This window comes from Mycteria americana, chromosome 4, assembly GCF_035582795.1.
Source record: "Mycteria americana isolate JAX WOST 10 ecotype Jacksonville Zoo and Gardens chromosome 4, USCA_MyAme_1.0, whole genome shotgun sequence".
NCBI lineage: Eukaryota > Metazoa > Chordata > Aves > Ciconiiformes > Ciconiidae > Mycteria > Mycteria americana.
The window spans coordinates 32,908,563-32,929,344 of record NC_134368.1 but is presented as its reverse complement, the minus strand read 5'-3'; the positions used below and the strand labels follow the sequence as shown (position 1 = coordinate 32,929,344).

At 37.3% G+C, this 20,782-nt stretch overlaps 1 protein-coding gene across 5 annotated transcripts in view; it reads left to right on the top strand.

Annotated features, from left to right (window-relative positions):
• Positions 1-20,782, top strand: part of DLC1 (DLC1 Rho GTPase activating protein) — a 238,546-nt gene that overhangs the window by 1,253 nt on the left and 216,511 nt on the right. For 3 of the 5 annotated variants that reach the window (XM_075500130.1, XM_075500131.1, XM_075500129.1), the window contains exon 2: positions 16,196-17,363. In XM_075500130.1, coding sequence (XP_075356245.1) covers positions 16,308-17,363 — 1,056 coding nt within the window. In that variant the 5' untranslated portion in view covers positions 16,196-16,307. The remainder of the gene's footprint in view (positions 1-16,195; positions 17,364-20,782) is intronic. The other 2 variants (XM_075500132.1, XM_075500134.1) reach the window with 2 other exon arrangements.

Genomic DNA, 20,782 nt, shown 5'->3' with positions numbered 1-20,782 from the left:
TTAGTTGTAGACTGTGCCAATTCTGTTTATCAAAATGCACCAGATATATTAAAAAATCTTCTTTTGCATTTTTTTCATCTTTTAAAAATATGCTTGATATGCTGAACTTTGTTTATTTGCATTCATATATAAATAGAGCTGCATGGTCTTGTTTGCATATTTTTCAATGGACATTAAATAGGAAAGCTAGACATGTGAATGATTTCTTTTTTCACCTCATTTGCCAACAGGGAGGGCATTTAGGGCTATGTTTTTTCTCTCCCCCCACTTTCCCTTCCCCTCCCTCACCTTCAGCAGTAATGATGATCAGGACTGGTTTAGGTAGATATATCAGTTATACCTCTGCTGGGCTTGGTCTCTAGCCTTTTCTCAGTCCTAGATGAAATTTGTGGTATAACTGACAATACAGTCTTAAATGTGTACACTCTAAATCTGAAATTCCAAGGTTTATTTCTTGGCATTAGCTAAATTAGGTTATTTTTAGCAACCTGTGATTAGATACGCAGTTTGGGGTATGCTGTGTTAGCATTTAGAAGAGGGAAAGCAAGATTCGGTAAATGTCAGCTGACTATAATTTTTGGTGAAGATGTATGAATTTACTCAGTCTTTTTCTTAACCTAGTAAATGTTTAACTATTAAAAATACCAAGAATCTGCTGTTAAGGAGTTTAGGGGGAAATTCAGGATATTATCTTTAACTGATGTGTGAATGGAGCTGCTGCTATTTTATGTAAAGATGTGATTTATTTACTAAATTGTTATGGGCATCAGAAGCATTTTTCATGGCAATCTTTGTCTTCCTGAAAACCTAAAAGGACAGTTGTTGCTTATAAGTAATACAAGAGATTCTTTCTTTCTTATGTGCATCACTAAGTCTCCATATAGTTATTGGCCAGATTGGTAACTAAACAGGAGTCATCTGTTCACATATTTTCAAGAAGTTTTTAACTGTGTTTTTACTGAATATTTTTTTCAAAATGCTTGGTGAGTAATGGAATGACTCTGTGGTGTTGAAGGACAGGAAGGACCAGTAAATACTGCAGAATGAGGTCAAATATCTTCTCTGCAATAGATTGAGAATTGTACACTTTACTGCCATTCTGGTGGAATAAAGTTGTTCATGGTGGTCAGAAGTGGCTCTGGGTTGTGAAGGGCATGGGTCTGAAGGGGACAGGGAACAGCTGGTAGGCAGCAAATTGTTCCTGAGTACATCCTGGAGTGAATTTTAAAGTCACAATCACTCATTTGCTTATGGAGAAGCCTTCTCCAGTTCGGTGCCCTGAGCTGGGAGAGCTGTGGTAGGTAGGTGGTGGGACTGAGAAGTTGAGAGGAATCTGAACGGCTGAGTCTCTGCGTCACTCCTGTGAAATTTGTGCTGGAACTTTGATGTCTCAAGGGATTTAGCATTAGTGGTTTTTACTGCACTGTATTCCCATACTTGCTCCTGCAAGTATGCGTGTATGTACTTACTATTAGAGAGTACTCTAGTTAAACAGAAGAGAAAGTACCAAATAATAAAAATAATTATTCCATATCAAGGGGCGTCATCTTCTGCAGCACGGTCTTCTGGGTTTTAAAGGATATAATGACCTCATCTGACCTCACTTGCAGATGAAAATACTTGACATCTGAGACAGTTGAAGTATGGGGTAGACAACAGAATAGAACCCAGAAAGTATTTTCTCATTTAACTCTGAAGTTTCTTATGGACTATAAGAAAATGTAACACAGATAGCTGCCCGCCTTCTTGATTTAGAAGGTTTATTTAAAAGTCCTGAAGACAAATCACTGTTCAGCTCCTGGTTCTACTTAGTCTAACTTCTCTGTTATGCTATCCTGGTTTTGTTTTTTAAGATACTGTTCAAGAAAAAGAATTCACAGAAAGTTTACTGTCTAAAAAAACCCCTGAAAATTATTGTATAGATATATAGCAATAATGAATATGGAAAATGAGCATCTAAATTTTTAACCTTGCTCTGTTCCTTCAGAAATCTTAATGTTCTTAATTTGAAATAAGAAAATAGCCCAAGTAGTTCTATCATGTGACTCCTTTGAACAATTAAACACATGAATTAATGTCTGCGGCCTTGAGAAAAATTAATGCAAGTGGTTACATTCATGTCATAGAAATTATTCAAAGAGCTTTCCTTCACCATAAATTTATGTGCTTGCAAAGTTATTTTCATTTGAACCTCGTACCTGTTGACTTCCATGTTAAATTCCATAATCAGAGCACTTGAACAAAATAAGTTTGTATATTTGGGCCTAATTCATGAAGATCTCTGTAACACAAAGCAAAATGTATTCCCTCCCAAAAGAAAATTAAAAGCAAACATAACATCTTGGGTAGGCAGTTTTTGAATAGGCAAGGTTTATAATAATTCTTTTAAACTGCTGAGCTTAAAATAAATTTTTAAATTATTCTTTAGATGATGGAACAATAGAAGGATGCCCATTTTGGCTTTTTCATAAGTCTCAAAAGTTAATTCATTTTTATTTTTTTAATTGTCAGAAGTGTTAAGCTGAATTTTATATTATATTTTTCTGTTGTTCTTAACATGAATTTTGTTGCTGAAATGTATGTTCTTTGGTATAAAGCTTCCCTGAGGAGGGCAGTAGCAGGAGGAAGAGAACTTACGAACAGTTTTCTCTTTTCTCAGAAAGGAGATATATTTTAGAGGATCCTCCTTTTTTCTTTTAATCACCTGGTTCCATTTTCTGTTGTTTGTTTGTCTGGACAAAAAATTAAAAGGTTGGTTTTATGTTGCTTTTTATGTTACTCCAAAAATGGAGTAACATAGGGATGAGAGCAATTGAAATAGTATATCCAGAAGGGCTATATCTTGATTTCCTTCCTAATAACAAAGAGCCTCTGGAGGTCTCTGGTTCAGCTCCTCACTCAAAGCAGGGCCAACTGGAGCAGGTTGCTCAGGGCCTTGTCCACTTGGGTTTTAAATATCTCCAAAGATGGTGATCAGTGTGAATACTTAGTAAGGCCTTTAAGCTTGGCTGTATACACAGGTGTATTTTTTTATATATGTGTGTGTATATATATGTATATGTACAGGTACACGTATCTATGTGTATATATAAAAAAATTATACCCCAAACCAAGTTTATATAGAATTTTCACATGTAAATCCTATGTGTAGTAAGGTTGTGAATATTATTTTTATGGAAATAACTACTGATATTGAATTTGAATTCGAATATGTTTTTGGGCTGCTGACTGCAGCCCATATTTCACCATTGATATTTGTCGATGCTTTTAGAAACTACTTAGTTTAAGAACTGTCTTTTGGTAGAGAATTTCAAATCCACTATTACCATAATCGCTTGTTTCTCTTGAATGAGGAAAATCGTTTATGTTGAAACTAGAATGCCTGGAGCTTTATCTCTGGCATATTGTACATCAGCCACTGAACACAAATACAGAGGTTTGCCTTAGGCTTGATGTATCTACATTAAAACCAATTTAACTGTTACAATGTACTCTTTACTTCCAACCTTCACTTACTTCTAGGCTCTTCTTTTTCTTACTCTGATTTGTGGTATTTTCTGTTAGCTATTTTATTATACCTTGTGTCAAAATCCAGTAGGTTAAGATTAAATGCCCCTGAACTTGGAAAGTTTGTAAACAACTTCTGTTACCTTTGAATCTCCGGTGGTTCTCCCACCCTTTAGCTCACTCTTTATCAGCTCTAGACATTCCAGGGTAGGTACCACGTCTTATCGGTGAGAGTTTCGTACAGTCCATTGCACTAGATCTCAACCATGACAAATACTCTTTAATGCTAGAACAAATAAATGTTCCAACTTGAACATCACTGTACTTTTGGAAAGTTTGCCTCATGATCCAAAATTTTGCTTTGGATAAGGCAGAGTCAGTGGTGAGATTCAAAAAAGAAAATTTCATTAGGCTGAGACGTGAGGAAAATCTAAAGTAGTATGGAGGATTGTTGCAAAGTGTTGTTCTGCTCAGAGAGCTAAGAGAAAATGGAAGAGGCAAGATGAACCAGAGTGAAATTTGCCTAGCCAAAGCAGTTGGAGTTACATTATTACAGCTGTATAACTGCATCTTATTAAAGAGCATCCAACAACCTTAATTTTGTATTATTAGCATCTTTGCTAAGACTGTCACAAAATATGAAGCTGTTTTCTTCTCCTCATGAATTTTCTCCTGCAAGACACAGACATGTAATGGGGAAGGAAGCTTTGGATTCACTGGTTCAGTCTGGAGTGTTTAACCCTCCACTTCTGAGCAGCCCTGAGAGGCGTAACGCACTGGAAATTGTACTGTTAGATTCATTACCCTCTTTTTTGTCTGCAGCTAAATGGCAGATAACCTTTTTCATTTTGCTTGAATTGTTTATCTTTGGATAATGATGTTTTTTCAGAGAGAGAGGTGGCAGCTCTCAATAATAATGCTCTAAAATAAGAAGTTTTTGCTGAAAGGATGGTCTCAAAGAGTCGTACCCTCCGCAGCAGAAGCTGGACTTAGGATTCCATGTACAGAGGACTTGGACTTGGAGGATTCCATGTACAGAGACAAATCTATATTTTAGTTCCATTAAATACCTATGTGCAGGAGATGTCAGTGCCTTCCTGGCAACTTCCAAACCTTGAGTCACTATCAGTTTAGTTGGATATATAGCTAAAGATTTTAAAAAAGCTTTTGTGTGTCATGTGAGAATTGGTAGCTGGTAAAGGAAATAGACCTGAACTGGTTTTCAAATCAAGGGAAGATATTTGCATGAGCTCAAGTGTCATCTCTTTTATTTTTCCCGTACTCATTTACTCAAAAACAGTGATTTCCGGGGTTGGGTATGTCTTTCCAGGCAGGCTACAGATGCTGAATGGGAGACTATCATCATAAAATCAGGAAACCAGCTGATGAGTTTGGAATTGTGGTATCCCTGGAAAATACTGCGGAGAAGGTCTATTGACTATGGCTATAACAGTCATATTCACATTATGATTATTATAGAGGCAGAGAGAAAGGGGTTAAAGAGGTGAGACACAAACACACTGTACACAAGTCCTTTGAAAGATAAGCTTCCTGAATTCTGAAATAAGAATATTATAATGAAAAATAGTCAGTTGCAAGGTTTTGTTCTGATGCAGACATTTTTCCCCCCAATTTCACCAACCTGGGAAATAAATTAAATTTTTACATTCCCTTGCTTGAAGGAAGTGGACTTAATTAGGTCCTCCAGTGCATTTACCAAACACTCAGTGCACATTAGATGTTATTTCTCTCTATAGTTTAAAAAAAAATACCTGATATAGCAGCCATTTTGATTAATTTTTACTTTTCACATCTTCAGTTACATTCCAGAAATACTTGCTCAATTTACTCCCAGTAGTTTTTTACTAGTGCATCAAAACGGGATTCCAAATGATACTGTTAATGGTTCATTCTCACCAAAAAGCACAGCCATCGCAGTAGTCATTCTCTCTAGACTCTTGATGATAAAGTATTTGTCTTTATTGATGGGACAAAATAATTTTCAACTCTTTATGTATAAAGTATATGTATAATAATGTCAAAAATACTTTTTAGTCCTGTCTACACCAGGAATGAAAACATGTCCCCTACTATTCAGTAAGCAGACCAGTTACCAAAAGTCATTGTCTGTAGTGCCTCAGATTTCATAGCTTACGGTTATAATGAGCACCAGCAACTTTTCTTTAAATGGAAACACTATATTAGAACCTTAAATCTAAAAGGCATCAGGAATACTATCTGGTTAATTCACATAGTTTTCAAAAGGACATCCTGTAGAGAGAAAATTAGTTTTTCACTAGAGTTGGCTGGAAAATGGAATTTCTTCCATCCTGAAAAAAAAAAGAGGTTTGGGAAAAAATTATCCTAATTCAGGACCAAAAATAATAGCCACAGTTTCCTGGGTTGCCATGTCCTATGGGATGGCCTTTTCTCATTTCATGTCTTCTTTTCAAGACGCTTCCAGTTAAGGGAGAGGGGGGAAGGAGGTGTAAGGAATCTGCCAGCTGTCTTATTTTTTCTGTTCTCTGGGGGTAGAGAGCAGAAATGATTTTGGGGGAGGATTGGAAGGATGATAAAATTTCCATACAGAAGACCTCCATTTTGGAAAAGGAAAAAAAAATCCATTAGGGAAAGAAAAACCTATGCACCTTAGATTTACTTTAGATTACTTTTTTACTAATTAAACCTTAGATTACTTTTCTTCATTCCAAAGAAATAAGCAATTTATATTATGTTGAAATCAAGATGGTATAATATCTTTCAGACTATTAAATTTTGAAGACCAGCAGACTCACAGATCAAAATTGCTAGATATCATGGCTCTGATTTTCTCCTAAAAAAATCTATGCTAGAAATGCTTTTTGGCTTAAAACCTCTTCTCTTTCTAGTAGGTAGTTATAAATTCGATGGCTGTTGTCACTCTGGAACGATGCTGTGGTGAAGGTGATGGATTATCATAACAGCTAATAAGAATTTAATGCCCATCATTAATATTTTAAAATGTCATTAACAAAATTACAGTAAAGTAGTATAATTATACTATAAGTACTTGAAAAAAATAGTATTTCTCTGTTTTATTGACTATTCATCAATGCCAAATAGTACAAAAATATAAAGTTGGGTATTTTAAATTGTCTTTTAAATTGGTTTTGATTTGATAATTAAATTTGGTGTAAATAATATAGATCTTAAGTAAACCTGGATAACTGTGGATCAGTTTGGATCTTGTCATTTCCCTTTTCTCATCCTTGAGGAAGAAGCTCAGCTGATCTGAGGCTCAGCACTGGAAATGAACCAAATACAAATACAACCAAGCTAAAACCCACTGTAATCACACATTGGCTACAAGTAAAAGCCTTTCTTTATATGATGATGAGCACAGGTAATGCAGCTACTTTTTGAGGAGGAACAGAAAGTAAAGCAACTCCATGCTATTTTACCTTTTCTAACAATAAATTAAGGCATATTGACAAAGTTTGGGCTCATATCTTAGGAACCACTAATATTTCACAAACCAAGCAAGACTTTGGATGTCTCTGAACAAACAACTTGACAACTTAACTTTATAGTTTAGGGCATCTAATGTATTGAGATCTTATAATACTGCTGGACAGTATCAATTTTTGTAACGTTAAATGTCTTTTAAAGAAAGGATGTTAACAACCTTAACAGTATTAAATGTTTTCACTGACAGTAAACTATAATGAGCATATCTGACATATGTCAGAATCTATAAAGGAGAAAAGAAAATAGCTTGCTAAAGGGATAATGAAACTGATCCCCACAGGAAAGAGGAAATCCTTATCAAGTCACAAGAATCATTTCAGGTACATGGCTTGATTAATGCCTTGTGTGGTTTTTCTTCTATCAGAAATCACAAACTTTTTGCAGTGTATAATTTATATTTACTGTACATTATAACTTCTATTGCTTTACATGCATAAGCAAAAAAAAAAAAAAACTTATTTCTGTTTTAATATTTCTGCTTTCTATTTCTGCTTTGGTCCTCTGCAAGTTCCTGTAGTGTGAGGCACAGTGAATACCTCAAGTTTTCCTTCTTTATGATACCTTTGATTTTTATATGGCTCTAAATCCTCTCTTTCCCAGGCAGGAAATCTTAGCCTATTTCATGGCTCCTCAGACAGAAGCTATACCATACTTTTCATTCTCTTTATTGTCTTTTGCTATACCTTTTCCTGCTCCATTTCTCTTTCTGAGACGAAACAACCATAACTGCATACAGTTTTCAGTTCATGGCATAATTAGAACTTATAAAACATTATTATGCCACTGTATGCTCAGATCCTCTTTTGCCTACTGTGCTACATACTTTCTAATTTTCACTGAGCTTGAAATTCAGTTCCAGATTACCAGCCATTCTTAGGTTTGGGGTTTTTTTCCTGATTGGTAGCAGATATCATAGAGGCTTTTATTATGCATTTATAGTTAGAATTATTTTTTTACAACTGCATACCAATATATTTTTTGATAGGGAATTTAATATGCATTTATCTCCTAGCTCTCCACTGCAATTGGGTCCCTCTGTATCATTAACAAACTTTGTCATTTCACTGCTTTTCTCCTTCTGAATAACCTAAAAAGCACAGGTTCTAATAGCTGCCTTTGCAAATCTATTAATAATCTCCCTCTTTAAATTAAAAAAAAAAAAAAGATATATTGTCACTTTTGGTGTTCTGTTTTCTTTTTTTTTCTTTTAATTTTCATTCTTCATTAGATTTTCAGCCAATTTACTGCATAGGGTGGTCAGACCTGCAAGTATATAGTTCAGTAGCAAGTGGTCTTTATGTGATTTGATTTTAAAAGCAGCTTTTGGTGCACCCCACCATTGCTCGCAGCACCCCAAGGCTGAGTGTGCAGGACAATTCCCCCTGTTCCTCCAGCCTTCTCATTGTGCAGAGATACCACCCATGAGGCTTAGTAAGGAGATGGGGATTTGTGGGCCAAAATCTCTTTTTGTGGGCCATTGTGGCCCTGATATGGAATAATGTCCCAAATGTCCCAAATTTGTGGGCCAGTCTCTTTCTTACCCTAGAAAGGCTGTACCTACTCCAAGCCCTTGTCAGGATCCCTTCTGGCTCTGTGCATCTCCCGCCTCAAGTAAATTCCGTCTCTCACTCCAAAGGCATTTGCCGTTAGCTTGGAAGAACATCCCTCTTGCAGTTCCCCAGGTGTCCCCCCTCTGCCTTGCAGGTGTCATAACTGTCCCCTTTTGTTCCCATGTACAGAGAGGGCAACTTTGGGTACCTTTCAGACTTACAAGTTCAGTAATTTCTCATTTGAGTATTGTTATTCAATTCTACTAGTTGGTTACTTATCACTTTATTTTCTTGTCCTGAAACCTCTTCTAATTGACATTTCCACATGAGTCAGTTCCTCAGACTTATCTGAGGGTTGTTATCTGTTGCCATTTTTTTTTGTTTGATCTACAGCTGGCTAGCAATTGGTGGTGCATTGCAACAGTCTATTTTTAAAATCCTATATTATAGAGTATGTGCTGGTACGAATGTTTGTATGTTGCACTTAGTTCAGACTTCTGTAGTAAATACTGATACCAAAGCCACGCTGCCCAATGCAGTGCATCTTTCTGGTGTGTATTGAAGGCACAATGCAATATCATTGCAATACTAGTGTTTGAGAGTGTTTCATAAGGTTTTTTTAATATTGCCTATTATTTTAAAGTATTTTACCAGAAAATGAGGACCAAGAATAATTCCAGAAAGCACTTTTTACTATGGTTCATATGGTAGAATGTCACATTTTCATGTTGCACAGAAATATTTCAATAAAAAAAAGAAACATAATTTTCTGTAAAATAAAATGGCTATATTTTGCCCATAGCTGTTATTCATTCTCTGTCTTTTAGAAAACTTTTGGAATTGGCACTTGCTCTATTAGAGTATCACCAAAAATTTAGCCTATGGATTTTAGTAACCCCAAATAATGTAATGTATCATTCAGTTCTTATCCACCTAAGACTGTATTATAAATACATTCAGAAACTCTCCCAATCTGTCTGGCTTTGTATGACCAGAGTATTAAGTCAATGAAAATTTTCCATTTGGATAGTTATAGCTGCGTCAAACTGTTAGCAAAATTTGTATTAATTATCTCACAGGTGACAGCAACTTCTGTTAAGAGACAAGCTGTGATTCTAAATGTTGTGTATCCAACATTGCTGCTAGTATTACTTTCTCAGAATAAAAATCCATCAACAAGCAAAGTGTAAGGAAAGATAGGGGTTAGGATTTTTATTTTTTGTCATTCACTTCACTTTTAATACTTTCTGTCTTGAAAGGCCTGCAGAATGAAGCAGAAGAGAAAAATATTAGGTGAGCAGTGTCTAGTAAGCTGTACTGTCTCTATAGTTATATGGATTGCATTGATTTGAGTCCTTTAAAAATAATTTTTAAAGCAGAACCATATATACAATGTACCTGAGTCAGTCAGTTTTAATATACCTGTTTGTCTTAGCGTAGGTAGGACTTCCTTAGCTTTTCTTGAAAAATGAGAATATCAAGTATTCATCGCATACTTTCACAGAAGCCCCAACTCCTCTGTTGGAGCCAACGGACTTGGGCTATGGATTTCACTCAAGTATTAATTACTTACCACCTTTCACTGCTACACAAAGACTGTACGTCTACTTCTGTTCACCAATTCATGGCTGAAAACAAACAGTAAGAGATATCCTCAAAGAAAAGGACAACTACCATGTGAAAAGACACTATTGGGCTACGTTTGTGTTTATCTGTACAAAAATCAGCAACAGCTATATTACTGGTCTGTGTTCGCATTTATAACATATAAGTGCATCACACGCATACACATGCAAACCATTAAAATTTATATGAAAGATTTCAACTGTTTTGATTTCATTCTGAAGAAATACTTGTCTTAAAAGTACTATGTCTTTTCTGATTTTTAGAATAAAGTTGTAAATATTTTCAAAATAGTTATTAGTTCAAACAGTTTTTGATATTTGATCCTACATTATTGTCTTTTATAGATATAAGAAATTAGGGAAAATGCATCTGGTATTCACTAAATTAATATCCTACAACAAATAATCCTTATATTTCTATTCTAGGATATCAGGGTTTAGAATGTTCTATACCTATGCACAGCGAAGGTTGTTTATATAGAAACTGCAGACAAGGTGAGCTTCCACATCAGTAAAATCCAAAGGGTGGTATATGTCCAGGAAATAAGAGAAGGAAGGATTATAAATTCTAAAACAGGAGATATTTTAAAATAACTAGCTGAGCGAAGACCTAGCGGCTTATGGTTTATCTCAAATTATTTGTAAACAACATTCTGTCTCAGAGCTTGGTATGGAGTTACCGAAAGAGCTGAATGTAAGCCAGACCAGGAAGATGTGAGATGAGTTTATAGGAAACAGACCCTGTTCACTTAGACTTCCTTAAACAAAGTTTGCTGACTGGGGTCACAGACCAATGAAGATAAAATAATGATAACAAAATAAATATTTCTGCTTGATCTCTGTTGCTTACGTATGCCTGCTATGTAAAAAATGTAATGAAACAGTCTTTCATCTCTGTGTAAGTTCATAAGCTAATGCTTTGCCTTATTTTTTCGCAGAAAAGATTTGCATCCAATGTAAGGTACTAGCAAAAACTGAATTCCACTGGCAGGACTGTAGGGGCTGCACTGCCTGGGCCGCCTTCTCTGAAGCTCTCCTGCCACTTATACTTAGGAAACTCTCCCGTGTTCTTTGCGACTTTCTCCCTTCCAAAGCCTTTCCATTTATTGCAACATGGAGGAGGTCGTGTGTGGTGCAATGAATTGCCAGTATGGTGGATCTGGTGGGGCCAGCAGGGATGTCAGACCTGGGTCAGTGGCTGTCCTTGCCTTGGCCAGCCGGGGATGCCACCGGTGTGTCCTCCTGCATGGCGATATCTTATTTGTGCCTGCTTTTGCCATAACCCTCCCATCCTAATGGCAATGTGTGGTACACTGCCTCGTCTCATGGCACGGCTGCTGCTGCTGAATGGCTCTATGTTTCTCTCCTTACTCCTTTCTTCCATCCTGGGAAAACCAGGGTGGGCTCTGCTCCTGTGTCCCAGGAGGTTGAGGGCGGAGGTAACCTCATCGCTCTCTACAACTACCTGAAAGGAGGTTGTAGAGAGGTGGGGGTTGGTCTCTTCTCCCAGGTAACAAGTGATAGGACAAGAGGAAATGGCCTCAAGTTGCGCCAGGGGAGGTTTAGACTGGATATTAGGAAATTTTACTTCACTGAAAGGGTTATCAAGCATTGGAACAGACTGCCCAGGGAAGTGGTTGAGTCGCCATCCCTGGAGGTATTTAAAGGACGTTTGGATGAGGTACTTAGAGACATGGTGTAGTGGTGGTTTTTGGCAGTGTTAGGTTTATGGTTGGACTCGATGATCTTAAAGGTCTTTTCCAACCTATATGATTCTGTGATTCTGTGATTCTGTGATTCTGTGATTCTGTGATTCTGTGATTCTGTGAAGGAGAGACCAGAGAGACCTGGTTGTGTACCCCTGCCCCCCCACTCTTGTAACTGGGAGGTTTTCACGTCCTGTCCTGTGCCCCAGAAGGGCAGCTGGGTCTCTGACAGTTCTGGGTAGCACAGATACAGACATTCGAGTAAGTTTCCTTCCTCCCCTTTCCATTCTCACTCTAGCTCCAACTCCTAGGTCTTCCTGCTGCAGCTTGTGCAGCTTTCGTGGGGTGCCAGTCGTAGGTATTGGGTCTGTTTTGTTTAAAGATACTTCTTGTAGGCCATCACATTTCCTTGAGGAGGGAAACAAGAGAAGGTAAAATGTCTCTTGAAAAATATGCTGCACAGCCAAACCTGAATGGAATTTCATGAGATACAAAAAGGATGCTTCTCTGTCTGAATTTCAAAACAGTTTAATTTGAGCTTCTCAGAAAAAAATCACAGGAATCCTCCTTGAAGGAAAATGTTAGACAATCTAATTATAGGACAGCCTACCAGTTCACCTTATACATCACTTCACTCTGTGCCTTATCCGCTGCAAAGTAACTATCGGTTCTGTGACACTTGACACAAAACTTCCAAAAATAAACAAGCCCTATTTTTAGTTTCCATTACATTTTACAGTGAAAGGAGACAGGCAGTAAATTATTACAAAATCCATCTAAAATGGCATTTTTTTTTGCAAACACCATGAAGCATCACAGAAGGTGCTTGAAGGGGATCCTGCTGCAGCTTGATTGCCCGCTGCTCACTTCCATTTCCTTTGGTCAAGAATTGCCTACTGAGTCAATATTGCCAATATTCCTTAAGTCAAGAATTTGTCCAGGATCAAGAATTTTTGTCCAGGAGAAGTCTTTATAATTCATATTTTGTTTCAAACCTTATTCTTCAGAAAGTTAATAGTACTAAGCGGCACCAAACTTAGTGCTATTAAAAAGAAAAAGCAAAATATGAGTCTGAATTATGGGAGCAGCTGAGTGGACTGTATCATACGGACAGATGCTTTGACCAGAAGAAAAGGTCTTTTCACCCTACAAAACATTTCAACAGACTGCTAAGAGTTCATCTGCCTGTCTTAAAAATCTGGAAAAATCAGATATAAAGGTTTCTAGCTGTGGGACAGCAATGATGGAAAGGGAGAAAGAGGGATGCTTCTTCCCTTGGTGAACAGTACAAAAGGACTTGAGAGGGGCATTTCTCAGAGGACAAAAGATGCTGCATTTCAAGAAAAAAGTGAGCAGCAATAGCAGAAAAGCAGTGATCAAGGCAGGACCCCTTTCTTCTGCAAAGTGGCAGCGCACTTTGGCAGAGAAAGGAGCACAGTTATGAATCTTATTCAGAGGTCTGGAGTGGTGAATCCTCCAAAGCACAGCTTATGTGCCTGCATGTGAGTGCAAAGGAAATAGGTTATTCTGAATGCAGAGGTAGAAGAGAGAAGAAAGTTCCTTGTTGGCCCATAACTGTCAAGCAATTATAGCAGGAAAAGAATTTCTAAGCTAAATTGTGGCAGATAATGCAGACTTCGAGGAGTGGAGGGAGAGCGGAAGAAAAGTAAGCTTGCACCAAACTATGGGCTCCTCCATGTGCCATGGGAATGAGGGGGTTTCAGGGATTGGTAGCTGAAGCTGCCTGGAGACGGGGTGTATGTAAGGTAAATTTTTTACACTCAGTGCTAACGTAAGCTCATATTTTAGAGAACAATGAAAGTGCCCTTGTCATATATTTATTTGTCTTGCATTTCAAGCAAAGTATTTGATATTCTCCTGTTTAATCATTTTTTCTGCAGTCTATGAGGCAGCCAAAACTAGTGATAGCGCAAGTAAAACAGAAGGGTTCCTAAAGTAAAATTTATTTGTTTTTCATCCCCCATGAAATATAACTCTCCAGATCCAAAAAATGAAAAACAGTAAGGGATCTGTTCTCCCCTTTCTGCACACGTGTAACTCCATTTAGCAGCAGCAAGATTAACACACACCCATTTAACTCTTTGAATGCCTGCCTTCTGCACATTAAGAACAGCCTAAATCTTAGGTAAATGGATGCAAACATGTCATTAGGAAGTGGCATTTTTTAGCTTTTTACACTTAATATTACTGTGTCTTGTCTTGATTTTTGCCAGAAATTCCCCTATATGGCTGTAACAACTGTGTTTAATTTTCTATAAAGTAGATGGAGCTACTGTTCTAGTAGGGGAAGAGAGAGGAAAGCTACAAATGAGTTGTACTCAGGTGCAACTCCAAGCAGTGCTAATGGAGGGCAGCAGAAATCATAGAGCCCCTTTAGTAAACCTGCCCCTTTTCAGAGGTCAAAACAAAACACAGTAGTGTTGTGAAACTAATTTAATTGCTTCTGAAGAGCTCTAGGCTCCATCAGGAAAAGGTGCAGCAGAAGTTAAAAGTATTATCATTATTGGTTTGCACCCTGTGGTAATTTTGGACTACAGACACTTAGAAATAGTAGGAGAATAAAAATGTGAAATGAAGTTAGAATAAGAATGTAAATGCACTGCAAATTTGTACAATAATTTGACTTCACATTTTTATATTTAGGCTTGCTCTCATATTCAACCAGGAAAGAAAAGAGAATCTCAAAGTTGTATTAACTTCTTACTAACAAATTTTGCCTCTGAAAGCAGATAATTATTTTTGGCCTGGCTTTGTGTGTTATTTTCCGTTTTCCTCAGCCTCCCACACGCTAATGACTTGTGCATGGAATTCTCTTACCCTTATGAATATATTTTCTTTTTAAGCGCAGTATCCACAGAGGTGGAAAATGTGAATGTGAAATGAAGCTTGCCATCCTCAAAGAAGGTTAAAGATCTAGGAGCGTGTACAACTCTATTCTGAAAGTCAGTTTGTCAAGACATAATTTACAGAGGTTCAGTTGCACAGACATAATTCTGCATTTCTTTCAAGATGAATACTTTTATACCTTCAGGCATGTGATTTGTCAAGGCAGCTTTGTGGCCTGGTGGGCAATCAGAATTTGCCTTAGTGGACTGAAATGACCCAGAACAAACTCAGTACTTAATCTTCTTTATTGCTGAAATCAATAAGCAGATCCATGCTAAGCGCTGACAGTTCTTATGTAGGGAGTGAAAAGTAGAAGTGTCTGCTCCTTGAACCTCTAATGTTTTACGGGCCAGAAGTTTTGTTTTGCTTTTTGACAAAGAACTTGTTAATTTTGTTTCATAATGCATACATTAATATGAGGTATTTTCTTTGTGCTAATTCATGCATGCAGTATTGCAAGACTAATGTATCTCAAATCCAGAAGGCCTGATATAGCAGTCAGTGAAAAATACCCACCTAGATAATTGAGCGGGGACAGTGGGCTGTGGCAGACTGGCCAGGTGAGAGGCACGGTTAGGGCTGACCGCACTGGCCCACAAGCCAGCCTTCTAGAGGGCCCCATCCTAAATAAGGGTTTCCTCCCTTCCTTATAATAGTAGATCCCGAATATATTCACCGAGGGGTTTTTTTCAGGTTTTATAATGTATTTAAGGTACGGAATATGCCAAAAACTTAAATTAATTTTCCTAGGGTTGTATTTTTTATTACCACACAACAAAGCTGATTTCCCCTGCAGTTTCATGTAACACTTGTAATTACAACTTGTCCTGAAGAGAGTGAAATAATAATAATAAAAACGAGAGCCACTGAATGGCCCAAAGCTGCTCATAAGACAAGTGGTTTATAACTTTGGTAAATTCGGCATAACCCTCAAGATCCGCTCTACCTCTTTGGGAAACAGCCAAAATTTTGCATTCCACGGGTATGTCTGGATGAAGAGGAAATACAAAATAACTTTGTATGCAAAGCAATCATAAGACATAATGCCATTTATATCATGAAAATTAATATCTTATGACAGACATAGTGAAGAGAGACTTATTGTCAAAATTTGGCTCCCCAGCTACTTGCCTGTCCATGTGCCTGTTTATGCCATTTTTTGTTTACTTGATATTGGAGAGTAACCAGAAAAAAAGTTATACTGAATTATGGGTGCTGTCAAGTTTTGTATGAAAAGTATTAAAACTTTAAGCAAAACAGTCTTCTAAATTCCTGTCCTTCTGGTCCCACAGTCTTATCTTGCTTTTACACTTTTGTTTAAACTGTTCCTTCCCTTTCTTTTTTTTTTATTTGGAGTTGATTCAATAACCCGGTCTTTTTTTATTTCTTGCAGATGTTAAAATGATGAAACCCTCTCTCCCTCTGGAGCAGCGCACAGCAGCCATGACATCTCCTCTGGTCCTCCGTGGAAGGTACGTTGCAGCCTGCTGCTGAACTGTTATGACATGTCTCTAGCAATCAGAAAGAAAAGCTGGGAAGAGCATGTGACCCAGTGGATGGGATTGGCTTTGGAATCTGTGGAGTATAATACAGCATGTCGTCACGGACTTGTAGCTGATAACTTGCAGACAAGTATGGAAAAAGATGAGGTTTTGAGCGTGGACCGGAAAGAAAAATGCGCTTCATTTCCAGAGTGCTGTTATAGCGGAGAGCTGATTGGATTCCCTGCAAAGCAGCTGGGAAATGTTTCAAAGGAGGTGGATGAAAATGATAACCATGAGGATGAGGAGCATTTTCTGGAGGCCAGCACAGAAACTCTAGTCCATGTGTCTGATGACGATGATGACTATTCAGCACTCAACCTGGATAGTGTTAATTACCACATCACTGCTGTAGGAAGGGAACCAAAAGCTGAAGAGAAGAATTTAAATGAAGCAGGCTCCTTAACACAGGTGGTACCAATAACAGAGAGTAACAAGGCAACTGAAGCATCTGGAATAATTACAGATACAAGTAAGGAACCTGGCTGTGACACAGTTCCTAAGGAGGAGATGGAAGAAGATGATGTTTGTGGCAGTATTGGCCAAAGCCTGGAGCTTTGTAATTATGAAGGCTTAAGTGAAGTAGTAGATGTAGAGAAAGAGAATCTTTCTAATTCTCCAAATGTGAAAGAAATTATTATGCCTGGGAAGCAGCTGCTTCATACTGCTGTAATTGCACAACAGCGCCGGAAATCTGATGCTTTTAAAGACGGGCTTGGAAAGTCTGAGTGTAATGTGGTAGAGAGTGGGATTTCTTCTGAATCATGCACCAGCAGTGATAGACAACTATGTTCAGCAGTGGAGTCCAGCTACTGCCTTATGCAATCTTCTCCCTGCTCTCTCATCCCAGCAGTGGAAAATGGTCTGGACGAAAGTGGTTTCACAGAACCTCAAATGGCCCCTGAAAACAAATGCCTTTCAAATGTCAGTTCAGCAGAAGATATTCAGTGTTTACATGTAAGGGATCATTTGACCACACAAGAATATTCAGACAGTCAAGTGAAACTGCGCAAAAGAAAGGTAGGATGCTCATAAACTGCAGAGATTTTTTTCTAATGTCTTCCCCCAATTTCTTATGAAGGTGATTCCATGACTAATTGGTTGGAAATAATATGTATTTTTCAGCCTTGTTTCAATAACTTGTCAGATTTTTCTTCAAATGGTTTTGCGAATAGTGTCTATACAACAACTGATTTTCATGAGCTCTTGTTAAGGTCTGAAAATGTCTGAGCTGTGAATTTGGAAGGTGCCTTGTATTCACTTTATTTTACATATATAGATATATTTTTACGTATTTCATATATGTTGCTCAAGGCTAAATGAATAAGTAGCTTTTATGGTTTGGTTTTATTTTTGGTTTTCTGCTGCTATCAGGTATCATTAGCCCTCTTAGGAAACTGATTGTGTCTAGAGGTTTGGAAACCTTATTGAAACAGGGAAAAAGTGCAACAAAACTTTCAAAGGGGAAAAAAGGAGTGGAAACATTTTGCAGCAGATCTTTGGTTTTCAGTTCATGAGGATATGTTCTTGCAAAAAGAAGTTTGAAACACTGTTTTGTAATTTTAAAGCAATCAGAGAGTTTCACTGTCTACACAGAGTACGGAAGAGTATCATTACAAAACTTTAATGGACAGATTCCCTGGCAGTAAAACTTCCATTGGCTTTCGTGGGAGGAGATGTGCTGGCTGTGGCACTACAGAATTCACCTTAAATTCTGGCTTTCCCAGCTATGCTGCTTATTCTTGCTAAAAACCAATTTGTAATTGTTTAGTTCTCTCTCTGCCTTTTTTTATTTGACATCATCCAGCTTCTTTTGTCCGTTTCTTTTAAATCTGGTTTCTATTAATGGGGGTTGGGGGGTGTCTATCAGCTGTAGTGCCTCAGTAGCTGTTTCACTAAAGCACAAATTCATATATCTAAAGTACTGTATGCTAACACAGCATCCTGAGCTGCTGGCCACCGTTTCCTTGCATAAACCCTTTGTTAATATTAACACTCAACTGATATGATTGGAAGCTGTATGTAACTTTTGCAAAAGATTTCAGAAGTCCTCAAAGCCAGTCTTCCTTTGGTAGTTCATGCAATCACAGTTAACATGGTAACTGTTCAACTGATCTTGCAGTAAGTATGGCTCTGAGTTATAATTAAGAAACAGAAACCTGACTAGCAGTACCAGAAATGCTAAATGTATCCATCTGTAGAAAACAGTTTAAGTTTAAAACAAAAAAATTAACCAAATCAACATCATATTTGAGAACTAAATGACTATTATAACCCTATGCTCAGCTGCTCTACTTTAGTATCTCATTTTCTTTTTTACTAAGCATAGTTGTTAATATTGATGCGTACATTTCATATTTTAGCAAGATTAACTTTTATAATGTAATTTCAAAGTCCTATAATTCATTATTTGAAAATAGAGATAAAACTTTTTTTTTTATTATGTACAGATATAGTCACTGTGCTGTGACTCTGCCCACGTTAGCTCTCAGTGTACCATGCTATATTTTTTAATAGCTTCAAAGTTGCCAGTTTCCATGTATCTCCTTGTATCTTGTTTTGAGGTCATGTACTCATCTTTTAAATGCACACTCACGAGAATTAATTATATTTGAGAATATATTTGTGATTTGTGTTTGTTTTAATATTTAAAAAGACAGAATATAAAAATTCCAGTGAGACTAATGGTCAGAAAAACTAAGAAAGGCCATGAGCATAGAAGGAGCAAAACAAGGATTTGCTTCAAGGAAGGTTGAGAGTTATGTGGCTGCAGCAACTGCGAAGCTGTGTGCACTGTAAAAGGAAGTCTGTAGATGGAGTCTGTAGATCTGAAAGATTGACCTCATACCACTTTGGTTAAAGAAGTCTTTACCAACAACTGTAAAACGTTTGGCAAAAGGGAAAAGATATGATCTGCTGTTGCTTATGGTATTATTTATCTCTAAGTTCACAGGACACTTCTACAGACAAAGTTCCTGTGTGCAGGATTTTATCACTTATCTCTATCATACACTATTTTACAAAAGCCTGTCTGTGTTGGTAATAATCTGTAATGAAAAATGTGCCTATGTTTACAAACTTTCCCTGAAAGCCACTTTTGTAATTTTAACAAAACATTAGAAAAACAACAGACTTGAAACTGAATCCATCCATAAAAGTCAAGTATTTGCTTTGCAGTGACAGGAAGACTTAAGGGATTGGGAATGGTATATAAAACCTTTTCTCTCAAGGTCAGCAGTTCAAACAGTGCAGTTAAGGCCTAAAACACACCACTGTCTGATTAATGCTCAGTGTCAATTATAGTTGGACATAAATATGTGCTCATAGCAGTCAGAATATAGGAAAAGGCACATGGAGGTGAATTGCTAAACATATTTGGGCACCCAGACCTTGAGGGGATCATAGAAAGGTGTTGAACTTCAGGTACTTCTATGACAGCTAAGATGTTAGAACCTTTGAGGAGACATCATTCTGCTCTTGCTGGTACTAAATTCTTCTGAAAACCTGTTCCTCGTTACCATGTTTTAAACTGCTTTTAATCGTGGCAACAGAGCATGACCTCCCCTCTTATCTTTAGATCTGCTGTCTTCAAACCAAAGCTGAGGTGAGACAGTGTGGATCTGTTGTGCTTGCTCTGTAGATGAATGCAGGTTTGAGGGCTTAGTTTCGCATCTTTGACCAACATTAGCTCCATTTCAGTAAATTGCTTTGGTCATGATGGATGTACTGCCACTGAAAATACTTTTTGCAAACAGGTCCAGCTGTTACAGCATTCTTTGCTTCCTGAAGTCACCAGGGTTCAGATGGTTGATACACAGCACACTCTTTTCCTTTGCTTTCTCAGAAAGGTTTCCTAAGGCTCGGAAATAGGAAGCACCTGAATTTAATTGTGAGAAGTTAATTATGTTAGGTCCAACTGAAAGATCCCACAGTAAGCAAGCTTTCCTGGTTTTGTGTTGACTGATAATCAATTCAGTTTATCCACAACATGAAGTTGATGGTTATTAATGATTCAGAGTAGTAGAAGCATAAATGGATTAACTATATGTGGCTACACCAACTAGACCCTCCTGTATGCTTTCCTGGGTTAAATAAATTTTAGATTTTAAATTAGTCACTTCACTTGATAATTGTACATTCTGAATTTCCAAATATTGGAATAATCCGTGGAACTAATGAGCAAGCTGTAATGCTTGGGGCACCCCAACAGCTCGCATGTATGTTCACATGTACAATGCAATAGAGCTTTTAGAGAACAATATCATACAAAACCAGAAGAGTATTGATTATTAAGAGAATACAAACAAAAGGAGAATATTTAATTATTACACACTGATTTTAAGATGGGAAAAAATGGCCATTAACTTGTAAAGGATCTTGCAAATTTTTGCATGTGCCCCATTTTACGCTTTCTCCAAGCTGCTCATCTCATCAAGCTT